At 44.0% G+C, this 22911-nt stretch overlaps 1 protein-coding gene across 1 annotated transcript; it reads right to left on the reverse strand.

Annotated features, from left to right (window-relative positions):
• Positions 1-3929: 3929 nt before the first annotated feature.
• On the reverse strand, positions 3930-21707 carry chrm4a (cholinergic receptor, muscarinic 4a). Its single transcript, XM_019868152.1, has 8 exons — positions 21423-21707; positions 8384-8982; positions 7147-7301; positions 6869-7073; positions 6244-6327; positions 5828-6093; positions 4652-4655; positions 3930-4230 (listed from the first exon to the last, which is right to left on the reverse strand). The coding sequence occupies exons 1-8, from the start codon at positions 21475-21477 to the stop codon at positions 3985-3987; spliced, it is 1614 nt and encodes a 537-aa protein (XP_019723711.1). The 5' UTR covers positions 21478-21707; the 3' UTR covers positions 3930-3984.
• Between the last annotated feature and the right edge of the window lie 1204 nt (positions 21708-22911).

The raw sequence follows: 22911 nt of genomic DNA on the forward strand, positions 1-22911 counted from the left end.
ATCAGAATTTAATTTGATTTACTGTATTAACATATGCAGGGCGGTGAAAAGAAAATCGTCTGGTGCGCATGTGTCATAAATCTGACCGTGATTTTGCGTGTACGTTGCATTTGCGCGCAGAGTAGGCACATTTCGATGTACCGATTAGTGATGAGGCCAAATAAGATTGCGCCTTCCTTCCTGTCTTCAACCCCCCCCCCTCCCCCCGACCCCGAGATGGAAATTCCTCACTCACTCTCACACAGGGCCAGAGAGACTGAACCCCCATACTGTGACTTTGTTTCTGTTTCCTTGTGCCAAATTCCTGCCCCCCCCCAAAAAAAAAATCGCAACTTAACTTGTGCTGCAATTGATTACGTAACGATATTGTGCGGTATTAAGAGATGATGGCTAACAAAGTGAGTTGCTAATGAAGACTAAGAGTGAAGGTTTGAAAAAAACCCAACAGTGTGTGTGTGTGTGTGTGTGTGTGTGTGTGTGTGTGTGTGTGTGTGTGTGTGTGTAACACTAGGACAAAACACTTTTTTCGAAACCATTTTTTCTATGGGCCCTGATTTGCTTGCCACCCGAAAAATCAATAAATACTGTACAATAATAGACAATCGTCAGCAAAGTGGTCCATATGGTTCATTCCGATTCCCAATCTAGGTCGGCTGTGATGTTCTGAATTCTTCCTCATTGGATCAACCCCAGAATGGGGTGTAGTGTCGCTTCTATTGGCATCACCATGGTTACAGCATGAGGTGACATGAAAGCAAAGCACTACAGGGAAGAAGTCACCAAAGCCACACTCACGCTACACTTGTGCAACAAAGGCTGTTTATTACCACTGTAATGTTGTTTCTTCTACATATTTCTATTTGGACCACCGATGGAGTATTCACAAAGCACGTGTCGTATTTGGTGATGCTGGCTAACATGCTGCAAAAAGCCCAGTCTTAAAAAAAAAAAAAAAAGTCATAAAAAGCATGACATAAAAGACAAACATCTTAAAAAATTGTTTTCCCAAAAGCTGCAATGATTTTGTGTGTGTGTGTGTGTGTGTGTGTGTGTGTGTGTGTGTGTAAGAGTAAATTAACCATCACTCACAAAGCTTTGCTGACTATATCGATGTTGTTTGATGAATTTACACATTCTGCGTTTTATCAGTTTTCTTTAAAGGGTCTCACTGTTCATTTTTTGGTTAAATATTTAAAAACGTATAGTTAGGACCCAACATGTGATCAACGGATGCATTGTCGCGGCATATTAATTGGAAAGAAGGCAAAGTTCTCAATTTGCAACTTGGTTTGGTGAGAGACTCGAAAAGAAGTCAAAGGTGTTCCGCAAGTGTCGCAGCCGTGCCACCTTGCGCAGCTTTTGTTTGCAATTTATCCGCCAAAGACAACAAGGGAACCAAAGTCTTCGCACTCCTCAAAGAGAGGAGAAAGCAGCAGGGAACACATTCGTCGGTTAAAAAAAAAAAACACAAAACAGGGAAGCATTCACTCAGTCATGCAGCCCGTCTTCATCGTGAGTGATCTGGCGGATGCGAGCGTTGGGGGTTTATCCATCCAGCCGGTGTGTCAATGAAAGCTTTTGAAACCTGCCACTGAAGTCGACTTTCTCTGTAAGCCTTTTCGGGAGATTCCAACCGCTGACGGTGGGATTACCTTCTGCACAAACACCACAAACATACGGACGGAAAGCGCGGAGGACCTGCGTAAGCCGCAGGATCGACGAGTGCACGCTTCCATCGTCGCGACAGTATCATTCATTGGATTTTGATAAAACGCAGTTTAGCGTCCCGGTGAAATTTCAGGATGAATGTGAAATACGCTTGAATCTGGTGTGCGGGTGTGCTGGAGCCTATCCCAGCTGTCTTCGGGCAGTAGGCGGAGTACACCCTGAACTGGTTGCCAGCCAATCGCAGGGCACTCAGAGACGAACAACCATCCGCACTCACACTCACAATTTGGAGTGGTTAATAAGCCTGCCATGCATGTTTTTGGAACGTGGGAGGAAACCGGAGTACCCGGAGAAAACCCACGCAGGCCCGGGGAGAACATGCAAACTCCACACAGGAAGGCCGGAGCCGGGATTGAACCCATGACCTCTGCACTGGACCACCGGGCCGCCCAAATAAATAAATCAATGAATACTGTTGTCATTGTGGTGGTTTTTGTTGAATAAAATTTTGAATATCAGCGTCGATGTTGATCACTTTGGAAAACAGTGTATGAAGGCATGTATCCTTGAGAGAATTTTTTTTTTTTTTTGCAGCGACTTTATTGATGCTTTGTTTACTTTGACGAGAAGGAGGAACACAATTCACAATGCAATGTCGGATCATAAAAAAAGTGCATGCGCTGTACATTGGAAATCAATTACCACGCCAGTTTGAGACAAAAGCATGCTTCACCGTCAGAAAAAGAAAAAAAAAACAACAACAACAACAACTTTCGAGGTAAAATGGTTTGTCACGAATGCGACACTCGTCTCAAAGCAGTTCTGTACATTTTGGCTCCGGAAAAAGTACAAACATCGAGTCTCATAATTAACCTGTTGGGGTACGTACCTGACACCTACTGGACCTCGACTTGTGCATCAAGTAAACAAAACGGTGAACATAAATTGAACAACAACTACAGCACTAACAGATTCGCAAGACTGAGCAGCCGTCGCGTTGCCATTGCAGGACTGATTCATTTACATTATATGCAGAGAAGTTTCAAATCTGCCCACATGATTGGGAACCATGATTGTCTTTTCAACAAAAAAAGTTTACCCGACTCTCCGCACACACACATAAAAAAAAATAAAATAAAAAATAATCACGCTGTTGTTGTTTGTCCCATCGGGTCGTCGTTGGCTATTCCACAACGTGGCGCTCTAAAGCAGCCGCGCTAGCCCGAAGCCCCTCGCCGCACGCTGGCTGTCAAGTCAGACTTTTTAAATCATATTTCGCTCCTTCTTTGTTCTTCTGACTTTCCCTCCATGACATGCATGCTGAGGGGAAGATGTATTTTTCGAGGCTTACGGTTTAGCGCTACGTAACTCTCCGGATTTGCACGTTTTCCGGCAATTATCTTCAAAGTACGTGTAAATGTGGAATTGACGTTACAGGGTCTTGAAATGGAACGAATCCCTTTTTGTTACCGAAACTGATGAATCAGAATATGCTGTAATCAGGAAAACTAGAATCTGGTGGATCCATCATCCATTGATCCATTTTCTATCCAAGTTTGGAGTCACATCGAAGCCGGACGCTCTCCGACCTAAAATTTAAGGCGAGAGGCTTTATGCATCCCGATCACCCAAAAGAATCGAATTCATCTTTGTCGTCCACAATCCACTCTCACACCCACCAAGTTGGCTTGAGCCGAATAAAGACATGAGAAAAACTGATTGTTAACTAGAATCTGTGACTCATCTCTGACAATCGAGTGAAATCTCAAACAAAAAAAAAAAAAACGAATTGTGGGAACCTTCGTAACATCTTTGGTCAGCTCATGTGATTATCTCGTCGTCATCGATCCCATCCGTCCACTGTACACAAATCAATCCCGTTCCACACGATCATTTATACATTGACGCAACCACAAGCGCCCCCCCCCCCCACCTCCCCATTTGGCATGTCTTACCTCTCAGCATTTTTCACTCATTGATCAGGATTGTCATTCAAATGTATCCCTCCACCAGTTCACCGATGTCACTCATTGTCCTTCCTGCCCCCCCCCCCCGCCCCCCAATAGCACATTTGATCATTTTTTCTGCTGCCGGAGATGTTGTCCATTTGATGGGGGGGGGGGGGACTGGAGGACTTGCAGGCACCGTTTTCCTTTATTTGCAACATAAATCGCATGTGCTTCTCCACTGCAAATGTCTTCAGCGGCTCTTCTTTGAAATACCTCCATCCATCCATCCATCCATCCATCCATCCATCCATCCCGAGCCGCTCTCTCTTTTTTTTCCCCCCCTCCCTGTAGCCTCAATCCTGCCCACTCATCTCGTGCCAATGTTCTTGTATTGGCACAGCAGCAGGTTCTTAAAAGTCTTTTTGAACGTGGCATTGCAAAGGGCGTAGCAAGCCGGGTTGATGGTGGAGTTGACGTAGCACAGCCAGTAACCGATGGCCCACACGGTGTCGGGAACGCACGACTGGCAGAAGGTGGAGATCAACACCATCACATTATACGGGGTCCAAGTAATGATGAAAGCCAGCAAGATGGCAAAGATGGTCTTGGTCACCTAACGGGAGAGCAAAAAATAATGACATAAAATGTGAGCGAAGAGCAAAGAAGGCTTTCAATCATTTCGACTCCCCAGGCGACCGCTGTTGTTTTCATTTAATAGGCTCGAGGAAAGTAAGGAGAAGACCCGAGAAAGTTTTGTTCATTCAAAAGCTGCTTTTTTTTTTTTTTTTTTACAGAGTACCACATAAAACTTTAAATATACTTTTCATAAGATCCAAAGTAAAAAAAAAAAGTGTCTTTAAACCTTTCGTTTCTCCACCGCATTGCGGCCCATATAAGAATTTTTTTTTTTTAAGAATAGATGACGTGTTTTGTTTTCTTTTTTAAGTGAAGGGGTTGACTCAGTTCTTTTACCAGAGTACCATAGTTGTTTTTTTTTGTTTCTGTATTTTTTTTTTTTGCACTGGTATCTGTACTTTTACTTGATCGACTGATTGAACATTTTATTTCCCCTCCCATCCATCCATTTTCTCGACTGCATATCCTCATTACGTGTCACGGACGAGCGCCTATCCCAGCTAACTCTGGGCAAGAGCCAGTGCGCACCCTGGACTGGTCACCAGCCGATCGGCAGCGAATTGAGAGCGGAAAGGTCTCGAGATACAAAGCCCTCATCGAACGTCAGGCAGACGGGTTGAGTGTTAGCGAGCGCCGTCGGTCGAAGGCTTTTACCCGAGCTGAATCGGTTTTGGCTGTGGGCGACGATCACTCCGACTCATTGTTTGCGAGTGAATCCGCGCAGGAGACAAGAAATGGAAGTGACAAAATAAGCGGGAAGTAGAACGCATCGCTCGGCTCGCACTGTTTACATATCATCGCGTGCATATTGACGACATGGCCAAATGGACAGAAGGAAGTCAAGTCCAATTCTTCAGCCTAAATTGAGGAGAGGCCATCGCCTTCATAGAGCTTGTCCTGACAAGGTGGTCCTGAAGGCCTCATGAAGTTTTGACCCTCATTCGTCTCTTAAGGCCTTTCTCAGCCGGTTGAAAAGGTGTTGGGATCAGACTCCAGATCAGAGGTGCAAAGTCTCTGGAGCCGTATAAGGAAGAAAATGACTGGACGGTTCAAAGAAAAATATACGCCTTTGCATGGATAGAAGGTATGTTAAATCATGACCACATATCATGTTTTGTTTTAGTACGAGGAAAAGAAAGCAGAACTTGCTCCTCTCCCTGCAACGATAACTCCCTTTTCACGTCTGCATATCCGACCTCTCCGACGGGGATTGAGTCAGACGCTTCTCCGGCAAGCCATAAGCTTGTAATTGAACTGTCTTCTTCCGTGCACATTTTGATTAAATTATATCTCTCATTATTTTTCTAAGTGCTTGTCCTGATTCCTTTCTCCTAAAAGGTTACCATTTTTCCCTTGACAATGGCCTACGGCCAACGGTGTGCTCGCAAAATATGAACATTATTACTTGTGTGCCGGTAGCGTGAATACTCAAAGCCTGCGATCATTTTGCTACTGTCTCCCTTTGGCTCTGTTCTACTATGCAAGATGACACGGCTGGAAAATATTTTACCTCACCGGTGTTCAGTGCTATTTCAAATGCTGTCATTTAAGTCCCCCCCCCCCCCCAAAAAAAATTTTCTCTGGCGGCCATTTGTCGTTTTCGCTTCACTTGGCTCCGAGCGATGCTTGCAAACTTCCTGGCGACCGTCCTGGGGCGGCTGATTGGGATGGAATGCCTCTCGGCTCCCTCCACGGGCGGAACGATCTCGATGGCCGTGATGCATTCGTCCCCCGCCTGCTTGGTTACGATCTTTATCTTGGACCACCTTGAGCTGGCATTGATTTTGGATATGGAAGGATTTGTCAGACTTGCCGGAACTGGGTTGGAATTAGTCGGAGCCTGGCAAGAAAAATAAATAAATGAATAAAAAAAACAAAACAAATAAATAAATACAAATGGTTCTCATCGAGCTTGTCTTTTGGGAGTAAATCACGACCAACCTTCTACAGATTTGCTATTCTTCAAGGAAAAAAAAGCTGAAACGCTTACCTCGGGTATCACATCATGAATGGCCTTTGGTTCTGTTGCGGGTATAAAAGCTGTGGACGAATCATTGGAGCTCTCCTTTTCCTCCTAAATGTGAGAGACGGACAGATAGCCAGCGAGCTCGACGGACGGATTTCGACTGCACAAGCCGACAAAGATGTCTGAGTGAGTTCAAGCATTCACTGACCCACTCGCACGCTCTGCTGTTTGAACTAACGGCGTGTCAGTGGCAGTCAAACATTTGGCATTCAATAAAAGGACGATGGGCAAGAAGTAGTTCAGAAAATCTTTCTTCACGTGGGAGAGAATTGTTCAAAGAAAACATTTTGACTTCTTGCCATATCGTTCAGCTGTCCTGATCCTTGAGCCTTCTTCTGACAGGTACAGGACAATTCAACCTTTTTACTCGTTTGGACCAAATGAAATGTCCAGAAACACCCAATTAACAATTAATCAAGTATTCTGTAGTTGAGCCGCGCACACGTCACTAGCAATGACTTTACATAGTGGCCAAGCGTCATTTCTTCCATGTTGTCAGATAAAAAGATCTAATAAAATATTGGCAAAAATGCAAATGGCGTCCAAACGTTTGTAAGCGAATGTAGCTAGATGGACAAGACAGACAAACCTGCGTCGTGAGCGCCGGACTGGGTTGGGCCGTTGGCTGCGGTCCATCTGGTTTGGCTGCAGCCACCCTGCCGTTCTTCACAGCCTCATCAACGGTGGTGGTCGAGGCTAAACTGAGCTTGGGAGTCATGTGGGCGCTGCTCTGAGGACTGGTTTCGTTGTTGTTGTTCTGTTTTAGCATGTGGCTCTTCGTCATGCTGGGTGGTCTGGAAAAGATGACGTTGGATGAATAATCTCAGACCGATATTCTTATATTTTTCATCAAATTTAAAATTTTACTTTGAGCCTTTCTTCTCCTTCTTGTCGGGTTTATGTTTGGAGATCCTGCTCCTGGATGCCAGTGAAATGTGAATGTACAGCACGGTCATGATTATGACCGGGAGATAGAATGCCGCTATCGCTGTGCCAAACGTCACCGCAGGGTTCGACAGGAACTGTAAAAAGACACAAAGACATAGTGTTCAGCTTGTGGATACATAATAAACTTTACTTTTTTTTTTTTTTTCCTGGAAAAGGTTTATAGCCAAATAGCCGTGACAGCTCAATGGAGTGCTCCAGAACTAACATCTATTACAAAATCTTGCGTCCAACCGATGCGGTTTGCTCAATTGACACAATATGATAGCCGGTGACTTCACTGTGACCGCAACAACTGCTTTTAATTTGTCCATGGAAAGTGAGCGTCTGTGTTCAACTTCACACTCTGTTCTTAGCTAGCAACGTTCCACCTCTGGTCGCTAGCTCGATACTATATTGAACTCATAAGGGATTCCGTCATGCCTTTGATATCTTGTTGGAGGCTGCAATTTTTTAGGTGGACTTCAACACCCCTAACCCATATTTGGTCACTTACACGAAGTTCAGTAAGATGGTATTGATGAGAGCGCCAGCCATTACTCTTGGACAAATTCAAGCTAATAGATCACAATAGCGCTACCTTGAAATGAATGGTTGCAACCAGCTCTGAGAGTTAGCGTGTCTACAATTGGTGAAAAATGTTCTCCAGACTCTCTGCCAAGGCAGCTAGCTAACTAGCATGGCTAACATCATTTAATTTCCCCATGACCCCGACTTCACAAAGCGGAGAAAAGCAAAGAAGTTGCGATTCATTTTCGGGGAAATAAGTACCTTTACCGTTGTACCAGTAATACATTTTGATATTTTTGAGAAAAATTCCATTGCTCATTTCCTTTCTACATTTACAAGTGTCTGCCTTTTTCTTGTGTTATTGCAATTTTATTCCAAGAAAACCTTCTTTCATGGTCTTCTTGTACAGCAACATGTTTCTAGGACTAATGAGGACTCTAACCTTGATTTGTACAGGTGTGTGGATTGGATGTGTGTCTGCAAAATAATTTGCCAAGAATTCCTCTTAAACATTTCTTTCACATCCTCCCGGGAACTTCAACATCTGCATTTTGCGATCATGCTGGTTTGGAATTGTGATGTACAGATTTTGTTCGAGGAGATTTCATGGACTCCAACCCCCCCCAAAGAAAAAGTTTTTGGTGTGTACCTGAATGTAACACTCTCCAGGTGGTACTGTCCTCTGCCCAACGATGAATTGCCAGAACAAGATGGCGGGGGCCCAAAGGATGAAGGATAAGATCCAGGCAGCTGCAATCATCAAGCCCGCCATCTTTGTGGTCCTTCTCGCCGGGTACGTGAGGGGCTTGGTGACGCAGAAGTAGCGATCAAAACTGATAATCAACAAGTTCATCACTGATGCGTTGGACACCACGTAATCTAAAGCGAGCCACAAGTCGCAGACCACAGGACCGATGGGCCAGTATCCAACGATGATGTAAACCGTGTATAAATTCATGCTGAACACACCGATGATCAGGTCAGCGCATGCCAACGAGAACAAGAAATAGTTGTTGACAGTTTGCAAGTGGCGGTTGACTTTGATGGACAGCATGACTAAAATGTTCCCCGTGACGGTCACGAGACTCAGCGAGCCAGTGACCAGGGCGATGAAAAACATCTCGACCGCCTTGTACGAACTTGCAGCTCCCGAGCCGTCGTCCGCCGGGGAGCAGAACGTGGAATCGTTTGTAGATGCGTTGCACGTCGTGTTGGCGAACGGGTCGCTGGATTTGTTGAATGAAGATCCTGGAGGAGAGCGGCAAGAGAAGAAGCCAATAACGTCAGTTGAATAGAAAGACCGGAACACGTTTTTTTCCAAGAAAATATGTAAATCAACCGAGAGTGAAACCAGAAAGATGCCGACCTCAGCTGTGATTGTTGTCAATGAAAAATCTCACAAAACCCGCAAACCTCAGTTCGCTATATTCACTAATTTACCTCTTGTAATTTTTTTTGTTTTCTTTTGTGAACCCTCTGTATACTCAGCCATTTACTGAAAAACGATTTGTGCTCTTTCTGTAGTACTCTAAAATGCCAGAAGATGGCTCCAAATCCCTGGTGAATAGGAAAATACTAATTTGGTGTCAAGGAATTATTATGAAGTGATACTGTACATCGATGACTGTGAAGCATTCTTGTCAATTTTAGAGCTACTCACGAAAGATTATTTTAATAATCAGTTCATCCATCAACTATTTTTCATTTAATTGATTAATCAGATTTTTTTTTTAAATCGAAATTTCCATCCTTTTATGATACAAAACAAGGGCTTTATTCCAAGTTGACAGTGAAGAAAATGTACAAACATACATTATGATTCAGTGGCTGGTTTGGTCTGTAACGTGAAGTATTCATGAAAAGGGGGAAGGAACGCTATAATTATTTTTTTTTGGGGGGGAGGGTTGGCAATTAAAGCCATTGATCGACATATGCTGATCACATACTTTTCCAAGGAAACCAGCCAATAGGAGCTCGAATAGCTAGCTATCCAGCTATAGCTAGCTAGCTAGATAGATAAAGATTGACCGACCGATCGATGGACATTAGTGACATGCACAATGGCACATAAACAGTGAAGACTAGCGCAATATCTAATCGTGAAAATAGGAAAGAGTTTTTTCTAATATGTGCAATGGGTCACCAGACGTTGAAACCGGCACAGACTCAGCAGGCTCAATTGATTTTTGCGGCATTTATGAATCACGGTGTGATGGCCGAGGTTATTCTTCAGCTAAAAGCAAAATCGACAAGGAAAGCTCAAATAAACGAGCGCATGGCTGACATTAAAAGCCCCACTGAACAAGAAATGTACTCACTTGGTGCTTTGAAGTAAAGGAAGTAGCGATACACAGCGATCGCTTTTTTTCTTTTTTTTTTTCGTCTGGAACATGCTGAGTCAAGATATTCCAAAATCGCTTTTTTTCTTTTCGTCTGGAACATGCTGAGTCAAGATATTCCAAGCAATTTAACAATGGGGCTGGTTTTCCATGATAACATTCAGTGACTGCTTTAAAAGTGCCGAACAAACTCAGCTGGAGAGGGCGAGCAGAGGGTAATGCGTGTTGGCAGAGGAAGCTTGCTGACTATTCTGATGAACATCGACTTACTTTTTTTCCCCCATTATATTTGTTAATATTCCGGAGAATTATTCAGTAGTGCATACAGGCATATTGTACTGGTTTTGTTCATGTTTGTCCAACTGTCGTTTTCGGTGAGGCTTTCCCGAAGTAACATTGATTGTGGAAATAATTACCGTATTATATTTACATTTTTTATTTTTATGTTTTTGGTGAGCATGTGCGTATTACACATTTGACAAATGCCGCTACGACTCACAGATTAGGTGCAAAAGAGTCTCAGAGACAAATAAAATTGCATTCGTACGAAAGCTTTTGTCAGCAATTCCTCCACCTCCGCGAGAAGAAAGAAAGTCATGCATGCATTAGCTTTACTGTGCAAAGTCGGCGGGAACAAAAAAAAAAAAAAAAAACATCTGCAACTCTCTAAAAGTCAAACTGACTGTCCAACTTCGGTATGCAAATGATGCAGTCAGCGATTTGCTGAATGCTTCCAATTACCGCTCAGCAAAGTTCACCACTATATTGCATCACAAGTCGCTCTGACGTGTTTTTCCCTCCCCCGTTGGTTTGTTCTTTGCCTCCCAAAAAGACAAAGAACAGACTCTTTTTTTTCTCTCTCTCTCTCTCCCTTGTGCTATTGTTGTCTATCACTTCCTTTCATTCATATTCCCAACAGCATCCCGCAGCATTCACACCCAATTTGGAAGAGAATTTTAATACAGCGGATACAGTAGTTGGATGCAATTCAGCCATAAATGATCAACGCGAACAAATGAAGATACTGTGAGGCTACTGACAACTTCCCAGAGCTTTAAATATGCACCCAAGCATTCCCATCGTGTCTGGCATGTTTAAAGATGATTGATAAGTACTGTATAACGGTTTCTGAATTGACTTCACAGGATCCGTGTTTTTTTTTTTTTTTGCATATGTAAACAGCACGTGTGGAACAGCTGCCATCAATTCAACAATGACGAATAATGAAATAGATGAAAGAACGGATCTTAAATGCTGGTTAAAAAGAAGGTCAGCGAAAGAAGTCGTACTTCCCCATCTGAATTATTTTTACAGGCTGTGAAGTCAATGTCAGTTGACAGCACGCCCGCACGCATGTAACACGCTGAGACACGCGGGCTGTGATGAAACATGTATGTCAGAAACGGGATCCGCTTGGATCATATATGTACACTGCTTTTTAATAACGGCCTTCAGAGACTTTCCCTTGGGTGTTCATTTTTCATATTTCAGTGCGCATGCAGCTACGCAAGCGCATGCTGATACATTGGACAAACATGGCACCGTAATTGCCACGCGGCATAAACATCATCCTGTTGTTGCGCCGCATAATAGCCTCGGGAATTGCAGATGATACATTCCTGGTGGAATGAAGAGTTCCCTCATGTCAAATGAGCCACGTTTTGGGTTTTTTTGTCCACTTTTGTCATTGAGTTCCAGTCCATTGAGAAAAGGTCATTTGTGAGACGTTGAAGGCTTTTTTTGTTACCGCAGTTTAATCTCTGCATTCACACAATACTGCGTAGTTACATGACGCGGAATGAAAGGGACCAAAATATTTTAAGACAGTTTAATTCTTCTGGTTCAGACAGTGGACGAGGCAGTTTGGTCAATTAAATTAGCCGTCAGCAAAATTAAAACTGCGCTCCAGATTGAAGAATCATTTTGCTATGAACAATGCCTCCTGAAATTCACATTTTCACCAGAATTTCAAGGGACCTGCAGTTCTGTTCCTGGAAAAAAAAATGTTCATGTGGCCCAGTGTTGTTATGCGCAATAGTTGAGGTTTATGTATATGAGATGATGTCATTAGTTGATTTTTTTTTTTTTTTTTTGTGGGGCGGGGGGCTCAAATGGCGACACAAGTGTTGTTGTTTACTTGCTTGTCGTAAATTCCTACAGCCACACCAACGTTTGAATTGAACGTCCCAAAAGAGAGAGTGCTGCTTTATTTGCTGTTGAATGTTTCTCCATTTAGCCTCCATCCAGTTGGGCCTTCAGCACCTCCTGAGAAAGATTATGTCCTGCTTGTCACTCTGCCATGCATCATTGGACCAGTGAAAAAAAGCTGCCCGCTGCTTGCCTGCTGCTGCTGCTGCTGCTGCTGCAGATTAGCTTGACTGAACAACTGAGACTGGGGCATAGAGTAAATGAGGAGCCCAAGCATGAAGCGAAGATTTATTTGTCAGTCACCACATGATACGGGAATCGTCTGTATCTGTGGTCGCCATGTTTCGGATTCATTTCTAAATCAAAACTTTTCAAGCAAATCGAGCGCAGTCATTACTTGGGTGAAGCAAGTCATCCATTAAATCATATCATCTTGCTCGGTCACGTCAAGTGACGTCCAAAATAAATGTTTTAAAAACAAAAAATACCCACCTTCTTAAAGATTATACCCAAATGTGTTGAATCTAAAACCCCCAACAATGTAACAGTAATTTGACTCTTTCGTGTACCACTAGAGGGAGCCGACATACTTCAAGGTTTTACTTTGAAATTCACTGACATTGTGGCACATTTACATTTTTGTGCTAACGCTGGGGGAAGGGAGCAGAACACAAAATCCAAATTGCATTCACGTTAAGAACAGAGTGCACCATGAATCATATTATTGTAATCTCCAATCAGAAACTGTAATGAGCATCGCCATTCCGCAACTGATTTGAACTCATAAAAAGACTGCGCGGCTCCTACACCACAGGAAGGCTTTAACTTTTTTTTTTCCTGAGCCCCAAAACACTTATCGATACTGAAATATATAATTTTCTCTCTGCAAGAAGATCCAAGGCGAGATCATGCAGAGAAAAGAAAATACGAGGGGGGATGGGAACGCCACGCTGTTATATATTAATCATGATAAAACTCAGTTCATTTTATCTCCGGGCATCTCAGTTTCACATTTCACACATTTCTGTTTTTTTTTTTTTTTTAAGGTGGATGCAATTCCTACTTTGAAGACAAATCAGAATCAGAATTTTTAACGTATGGACTTTTCAGAAACAGTCATCATCAAGGAGGGTCAGATTTTAGCCTGCGGCCTCTCTCTCGATAAGACACAGAGGCACAAATACTCCGTGCCCCCCCCCCCCCCCCCCCCCCCCCCCCCAACCCCCCCGCCTCTGCTCCACTCCAGCAGAGCACATCATAGCATCGCCAATCCATATTTCACAGCGTGACGCCAGCGCTGCCCTGAGTGGCTCGCGTGTGCATGCTTTAATATTATGTTTATTATGATGTTCTCATAAGGTTTCTCTCCCATACTATCATGAGCTCCATCAATGTTACTTGGACATATTTTCTCTTCAGTCACAGAATTAAAAGGGTTATTTGATTAGAAAAACCCAAAAAGTATCAACGACAGTGGCACACCTGACATTGAACACGTTTCCCTAGAAAATGAATCAAAAGGAAATCAAATGAATCTGTTCCAGGGTCAGATGGTCGCCACCAATTTTCCATCACGTGTCCCTTTAAAGTCACATTCAATATTCCATCGTACATCGACTTGTACGTCTTGTGACACCAATTACACACATTTACGAAAAATCGACTTTTGAAGAGCTTGCACACAAACATTTGGGTCTCCCGAGTTCCTGCCCGCCCTCAAGTGTTCCGAGTAAAATGACTGAAAAGGGAAGGCTTTGAAGATTTTGGTGATCTTGGAGGAAATGAACTGCCGCGTCCGTGCGCTATCCTCTCAAGCTCAAAGGAAATGGAAATTCTTGACGACATTGGAAAACTTCATCCTGCATTTTGAAGACTGTTTGTCCTCATTATGGTCGCTCGCTAGTTAGAACCTAACACACGGCCGGTCGCCAGACATTCACAGGGCACTTGGAGACGAACAACCAGTTACGTTCACATTCATCTAAATACATTTTCCGATCCGCTTTATCCTCACAGGGGTAGCGGGGGGTGCCGGAACCTATCCCAGCCGTCTTCGGGCAGTAGGCGGGGGACACCCTGAACCGGTTGCCAGCCAGTCGCCGAGCACACAGAGACAAACAACCATCCGCACTCACACTCACACCAAGGGACAATTTAGTGTGTTCAATCAGCCTGCCATGCATGTTTTTGGAATGTGGGAGGAAACCGGAGTACCCGGAGAAAACCCACACAGGCCCGGGGAGAACATGCAAACTCCACACAGGAAGTCCAGAGCCGGGATCGAACCCACGACCTCTACACAGTGAGGTCGACGCGCTTTTTTACTTTCACTTGAGTACCGGAGTGGACTCAGTCCTTCTACTTTTACCAACGTCTTTGCTTTATCCTTCGGTTTGAGACCGTGATTACTTTTGCCACCGTCAGAGACGGCGCCGACAAACCTTGTGCAGTGCAGTAGCAATTAAAGCTTAGAGACGATGACCATTTTCTGCATGCGGCAAGACGAGTCGGTTGTTATTAATTAAATTAATGATGGGTACGGCAATGAATAAAACATCAGCGGTGTAAGCATAATTTCTGCCTCTAACTGAACATTCTCGCACTGCCGTCGAGTTCTTCGATAACGTTTTCAACATCTGCGGCTAACACGCTCCCGCACGGGGACATCCGTGAAGATTACCAAACGACATGAGAGATGGGAGAACGGTGGTTGCCTCAGAAATTAGGTCATCGCAGCATGAAACAGGGGTGGAAGATCACTCCTTAACTACAGGTCGCCAGAGCTGTTGGTGACGCGATGCACGAAAGCAAATGTGAAGCCAACGACCGAGTCCTTGTTCTCATTTTTGATTGTCGGGGTTTGAAAGAGCTTTTTTTTTTTTTTTTTTTTGAATGGAGCAGAACAATGACTTTTGTATGTGTAGTTTCACAGCTCAACTCAACTCAAGTCAAATGTATTTTAGAGCACTTTCAAACAGCCATCGCTGCACACAAAGTGCTGTCTATTGTTCAATGTTTCACAGTAAAACATGATTGGAACATTGAGGGCGTATGTTGCTCTTGTGATCGGTGCACCCCAAGTTGAATTCCATCCATCCACCCGTTGTCTAATCCGCTGATCCTCACAAGGCTACACGTCTACAACAAATTAACAGATTACCTTTTGTATGTATTGTTTCACAGCTCAACTCAACTCAACTCAAATGTATTTATAGAGCACTTTCAAACAGCCAAATCGCTGCACACAAAGTGCCGTCTATTGTTCAATGTTTCACAATAAAACATGATTGGAACATTGAAGGTGTATGTTGCTCTTGTGATCGGTGCACCCCAAGTTGAATTCCATCCATCCACCCGTTGTCTAATCCGCTGATCCTCACAAGGCTACACGTCTACAACAAATTAACAGATTACTAGTTTTGAAATCAGTCAATTATAACAGTTTGTTCAATTATTGTTCAAGTGAGTGTAAACTGTGGATCAAAATTATTGCAAAATCTCAACGTTATTTATTACACATGACAATTTGACATTTTGGGACATATTTTAACAAGTTGACAGACATGATTTGCTTTCGCGGGCCACATAAAATGACCTGGCGGGCCAGATCTGGCCCCCGGGCCTTGAGTTTGACACCGTGTGCTAACTGGTCGCCGACCGCCCCGTCAGTTTAATATCACATGACAAACATTTCAAACGTTTTTTTGGGGGGAAGCTCACGGCAAAGAGTCACGACATTTATTGCAACGGGGAATGACGATTTGTGAGTGTTTTGAGTTGCCAGCGTGGTCACGGAAGGAATTAAACTCGCATCTCAAGGCATCGCTGTATTTACTCGCATGATCCCGATTAAAAGATTCCAAATGCTGCCTTCACTGTTATTTTCATTTTTCTCTAATTTCCTCTCCGTGTCCGCTTAACATTTCATGAGCCGCTCCTATATATAAACAATATAAGCTCATTTTGAAATATTTATCATTAATTTGCAGCATGGCTCCCCATGCCTTGTTGACTTGTTTGTTGGCGCCTTTGCTATTTATTTGTTCCGTTTGCCAATTTACTTTGTTGACGGCTTAAGTGAACGTTACACCCTCTGACATTTTAATCCGCTGCAGCGCCTCGGCTTTCTTTTTGGCCTCACAACCCCAGTGAGCAGAGCTCCAGTATGTTCCCCTCCACAGTTAACAGCAATTTCGTTGAGCTCCTTCAGTGCCTTTCCCCCATATTCGTGTTCCCCAGCACATCTCCCACATCTTTGCTTGCCTCTGCAAACGGCCGCCGATGCCCGTACTTCTGACATTTAGAGCACGGACCGGAACTTCAGGCCTCACACCGCGGCGCATATATCGGAGATATATTCCGGGTCCTCGTCAAAAAGGATGATAATATCGCATTTACTCTCCATTTCTCATGCTGACATTTAGAGCACCTGACCGGGACTTCGGGCCTCACGCCGCGGCGCATATATCCGAGATATATTGCGGGTCCTCGTCAAAGAGGATGATAATATCGCATTTACTCTCCATTTCTCATGATTGTCACGTGTCAAAACTCAGTCGGCCGTGTTCCCTTCACAGTCACGTTCGCAGATTTGTGCGTCTTCCTGAGATGGTGTCAATGGCGACTCCCCCTTTGCACCTGTTTCCCTTCTACTCTGGTTAGGCTTGCAATTTGTGTTGCTTTGTTTCCTTCCTTGCAGCTAATCGATAATCCTCCAATTCGCAGCACTTGTGCGCTTCCCACCTTGCCCACCACCCTTTGTACACAGAAGCTTTGCTTAATTTTACAGGAGGTCTGTTAAATCGGGACGAAGAAAATGCATATTTCCAAGGGATGACATTTTCAACATCTCTAATGCGATTTCCAACATCCGTGAAGTGAAGCGTGATGCGCCAGCTGTTATTTCATTGTGGGGAAACGATTTCAAAATACGTCGCGTATTCAATCTTTTAATCTTGTAAATTGAAAAAAGGAAAACGGTGTAGTCAATGAAAATGACAGCTGTAACCCGCCGAATTGAAAAAGAATGAGCACACACACTACATTCACTCATACTTTACTAGGAATTGATTTTCAAAGATGGTGATAAACACAGAATGAGAACTATCGATGGACTATCAAATGGCGATATCATGACCATCTATCCATTTTCAGGACCGCTTCTCCTCGTAAGGTTGCAGGTGCACCGCAGCCTATCGCAGCTGATTTGGCCAGTAGGCGGGGTAAACCCCAAACTGATTGGCGGCCACTCACCGGGTACATCTCCACAAGCAACCATTCACACCTCGGGACAATTTTAGAGTATTCAATTAAAATGTGGGAGGAAGCCAGTGCACCCGTGCAGAAGAAGCTTGCAAGCATGGAAAGAATTTGTAAAGTCCACGCAGAGCCCAGATTCGAACCCTAAATCTTCGAACTATTAGGCAGGTGTGATGACCACTTGCACACTTTGGCGAACATTTGTATCTCTTCCAACGACAAAGACAACAACAAAAGAAAAAGACACAGGCCAAGCATTGACCAAAATGTTTGGCGATGAACAAGAGCAGGCAAGACCCCCCTTATTAATTCCATTACTGGGATGTGTTCTTAGCTATTAGTTGCATTGGCGCAGGAGGAAAAAGAAAATCAAGAACATGCTTCATCACCCCTTTCAAGGCACGTGTTATATACAAGAGAAAAAATTTCAATGGCATTTAATTGTCTGGCCTCTCACGATACATCAGTGACATCGAGAGATGATCACATTTCGGTTACTGGTAGTAAACAAATGGCTTTTGGACCAATGAAGTGAAATTAGATCATTTTGGTTCAGACCTAAAGCTCAATTTTTGCCTGGCATGTGTTGGGGTGTAAAAATGCGCAGGGGCAGGCTAGACTAACTTTTGGTATTTTGGCAGTCTGGGGAAGTCTTAAAAAAAAAGGTCCCAGCGCAAGAAGTGTACTGATTGTCCTTGACATGGCAGACAATTAATCTGATTTGTCCTGCGGCAGATCAAGGCGCACAAAGTACATTTACGGGGAACGACAAGCAGAAATCCACAGGTGGATGATATTAAGTTGACTCGGGCGATCACAGATCTGTGAAGAGGGCACTTGACCACTGCCTTTGCCCAGATCGGACATGTGCGGGTGTGACTAACAACTCCCGCCCTGCCCTCCTAAGTGTGCCTTGGCCAGTGGGCTGATGTTAAAAATATATCATAAAGAAGATAATAATATCAACAAGAATAATAATAATAATAATCCATTATCCGAGCCGCTTATCCTCACAAGGGTCACGGGTGTGCTGAATCTTACCACAGCCATCTTTGGGTAGTAAGTGGGGTACACCCTGAAATGGTTGCCAGCCAATCGCAGGGCACAAATAGACAAACAATAACCATTCAGGCTCACAATCACACTTCTGGACAATTTAGAGCGTTCAATAAACCTACCGCGCATATTTTTGGAATATGGGAGAAAAATTGAGCACCCGGAAAAAAATCCCACACTGGCACGGGGAGAACATGTAAACTGCACACAGGAAGGCCGCAGCCCAGATTCGAACCCAAGGCCTCTGCATCGTGAGACGAAAGTAACACCATGGCGCCCTAATCGTAACAACAACAAGAAGAAGAATGTTGTTTGCAATGATTCAGTGTGCTCGATGTTCATGCTGCTGTCATAGTTATGAATGAAATATGATGACATCCGGCACACACGTCAACGGAGCTCAGAATGTCCGCCTGTGTTCCAATCAAATTCACCCAAATCACATTAGGTTAACTGCACCGAGAGTTAGACGTGGTTCCAGAAGGCATAATGTTTCGTCTACAAATTGTCAGATGAGGCGAGCACATGTTCAAGGAAACGCCCTCGATAAGGCAGAACGCCCAATGTGGCGCAGAGAGATCAACCAAATTCCCAAACAAGCACATTGAGGTTCGCAGCGGCACGACAATCAAGATCCGCTGGTTTTCAGGCTACAACACTCTCCAACACCCCCGCCCTCCCGCAACGCTTTGTGTTAAAAAAAACATACATCTTCCAATGTATTTCAATGTGTGTCAATTATGCGACGATTGCAACTGTCTAAAGGCCGATGGTCCCTTTCCCTTGCAAATAGTGGCGCCCACTGTGCAACTCAATTTTTCATTCAAGAAAATAATTATATTTATGGTAATATATGTATTGCAATCATGTATTATACTAAAACATGAATTATAAACATGATATTAGAATATTTCTTTCCATGCCTTAGTTAAATTAATTTCAGGATGGTGTCTTTGAAAGTACGTTAATTAACATGTTTGATGTGACTTGGGGAAAATTTTTTGAAGCATGTAGGGCAAATAGTCCTGTCGACTCTGCGATTTTCATCTCTGTTCTCAACTAGGGAGCTGAAATGCTCCCATCCTGCTCACATAAATGAGCTTGGAGGGTTTGCAATTTCAGGGTTATTAGTTGAACTGGCCCTGTTTCTTCCGCTTCACTGTGCCCGAAAAGAACGAGATCCGAGCTACAAGCGGCCGAAATTAGTTCCCTCCGCAGGGTGTCCGGGCTCTCCCTTACAGATAAGGTGAGAGGCTCGTAACATCCGGGAGGGGCTCAAAGTCGAGCCGCTTCTCCAATCATCGGGTAGGGGCTCAAAGTCGAGCCGCTTCTCCCTCATGTCGAGAGGAGCCAGATGAGGTGGCTCGGGCATCTGATTAGGATGCCCCCTGGACGCCTCCCTGGTGTAGTGTTCCGGGTATGTCCCACTGGCATGAGGCCCTGGGGACGACCCAGGATACGTTGGTGAGACGAAGTGTCTTGGCTGGCCTGGGAACACTTTGTAATCCTTCTGGAAGATTTTGAATAAGTGGCTGGGGAGAAGGAAGTCTGAGCTTCCCTGCTAAAGCTGTTGCCCCCGGGACCCGACCCCAGATAAGCGGCAGAAAATGGATGGGTGGATGGAAGGACACACAGGAGGCCTGCTAATAATAATAGTAATTATATTTTGTTGTGTTGCACTGTGAGCTCATATGAGGGGATGTGATTGGAGGTACAAACTTTGAAGTCGGAAAGGCGTGTCGTCAGTGAAATGAGGGTGGAGTCATTTAGTGGAGATTTTCACGATTCGTGGCAGGGCTCAGTTGCTATTCCCCTCGCATTGCGGGAGAATCATCTAGCACCTTATAATGATGGCTACAAAAGCTAATAATTCTTTCTGTCACTGAGTGAGAAAGCATTTAATTGCCATATACGCTATATGTTGCTGGCATAGATAGACAAACACTTTTTTCTTTTTTTTTTTTGCCAAACAAATAATTTTTTAGAGCACTTCAGTACTGTAATTTAGGATCATGAAATCTAAAAATATTGCTTTGGCGCCATTTTGTGGCATCTTGGGACCAAAAACTGACATTGAAATGAGGGTGGAGTCATTTACTTGCAGATTTTCACGATTCGTGGCAGGGCTCAGTTCCTATTCCCCTCGCATAGCGGGAGAATCATCTAGCACCTTATAATGATGGCTACAAAAGCTAATTATTCTTTCTGCCACCGAGTGAGAAAGCATTTAATTGCCATATGCGCTATATGTCGCTGGCATAGATAGACAAACACTTTTTTTTTTTTTTTTGCCAAACAAATAATTTTTTAGAGCACTTCAGTACTGTCATTTAGGATCATGAAATCAGCACATCTGAATATTTTTCACGACACACCAGTTGAGAAGCCTTAATTCTTACACCGCTCCCATTTAGGCAAAGAGTAGACAAAGACCACAACCACAACTCCGCGGAGCATCCGCGGAGTTATACAACATGAATATCAGCACCATACTGTATCTCAGCGTCAAGATTTGGGATGTTCATATGTAAACAATGAAAATTATACATATCACATTCCTTCAACTGGATACTTTGTCGATATTTTTCACAATGATTACAACGCACGTTACTCCGGGTCCTTCAGTCAGATTGCACTGGAATGTCTGTCAATCTATCTATCTATCGTTTACCTCGGTGAGTTACATGAATGGTATTATCTCGCAAAAGGCAGACTATTTGACTCATCTTTCGAATCATATTCGATTGTATTTCCTAAGTGCTCCTAATGCGCCAATGAGGAAATGTCACGCGCAACAACAACAACAACAACAATAATTGGACCATTTGTCATGATTGTGCCACGTCGAAGAGTTAAAGGGCAGAAAACGGAATGTTTCGGACTCACCATTGAAGTTCCAGACGGGCAGAAGCCCTCCAACTCCATCACTATTGTTACTCATGTCGCATGTCCAGCGGTTAGTTCCACTGTTCTTCCTCCTTCTTCTCACAAAGCTTGTTTTTTTGTTTTTGTCCCCCACCGCCCGTTCTTTCTCCGAGCCAAATGAATGAGCCAGCCCGTTTGTTTCGACACCACCTTAATTGCGTGCCTCGGTCTTCGTCTTCGCAGACAGTTGACCCGATCGAGCGCGCGCACCTGTCATGATTCTTCTTCGTGTGCGTGACATCTACGATAGCAGTTACAGCGTGTTGCGCATAAAAGTTCAGTTAAAAACTGTAAACAGATTTTGTTTGAAAAACAGGCAGCTGTTTCAAATGAGTTGGTCCAAAGTTATGGCACTCATTCATTCATTCATTCATTTTTCGATCCGCTTTATCCTCACAAGGGTCGCGGGGGGTGCTGGAGCCTATCCCAGCTATCTTCGGGCAATAGGCGGGGCACACCCTTAACCGGTTGCCAACCAATCGCAGGCCACACAGAGAGGAACAACCATCCGAGCTCACACTCACACCTCGGGACGATTTCGAGTGTTCAATCAGCCTGCCATGTATGTTTTTGGAATGTGGGAGGAAACCGGAGTACCCGGAGAAACCCCACGCAGGCCCAGCGAGAACATGCAAACTAAACACAGGAAGGCCGGAGCCAGCATCGAACCCATGACCTCTGCACTGTGAGGTCGACGCGCGAACCACTGGATCACCGGGCCGCCAATGTATGTCCTGTCCGTCAAAAAAGATGGAACACCAGCCGTATTTCATTCATTTCAACAAGCTGATTCAAAAATCAATGTGGTGGAAACCCAGATCGTTAACGTGATCGCTGAGGGACGGGCGAATTGATGATCTTTTCTGGTGCTAGGATTAATGGCACAGATGTGCTGTTTTGAACCTGAAATGTATACTGTATTAGCTAGTGGACTTGCCATTAAATTGAGCATTTTCCTCTCTTACAGAGTCAGCAAAGGGGCCCCATTGTGCGGACATCTCTGAAAGATTATCGAGGGCGATTATCTGACAGTGCCTTTACATGCTGCCAAACCGCTCTCGCCAGCGAGCAAAAATGAGTCAAAAACTAATGTCTGAAGAGCTTCTTCAGAAATGGGAAAAGACCAAATGAGGAGATGGAAGAAGAGATTGTCATGTCATGAGTCTGTTCGGCATAACATGTGGTGACAGGCTTACTAATCGGCCAATGAATTCTTCAACCTCCCCCACCAAAAAAAGCACTGAAGACCTTGCAGGAATTTCCAACATCTGATCTTTGTGAAGTAGGATTTTGTGCAATGATAAAGACCAAAACAAATGTCCAGAGTGAACTTGACATAACATACTAAGATGGTACAGGCTCGTTAATGAGAACCAAGAAACAGGGCTCCGGCTGATTGACAGCTCAATTTAAACTCATGACGTATTGTAAATTGTATTTTTAACTGGTT

The sequence above is a fragment of the Hippocampus comes genome, unplaced genomic scaffold (assembly GCF_001891065.2).
Source record: "Hippocampus comes isolate QL1 unplaced genomic scaffold, H_comes_QL1_v1.1 scaffold157, whole genome shotgun sequence".
Lineage (NCBI taxonomy): Eukaryota > Metazoa > Chordata > Actinopteri > Syngnathiformes > Syngnathidae > Hippocampus > Hippocampus comes.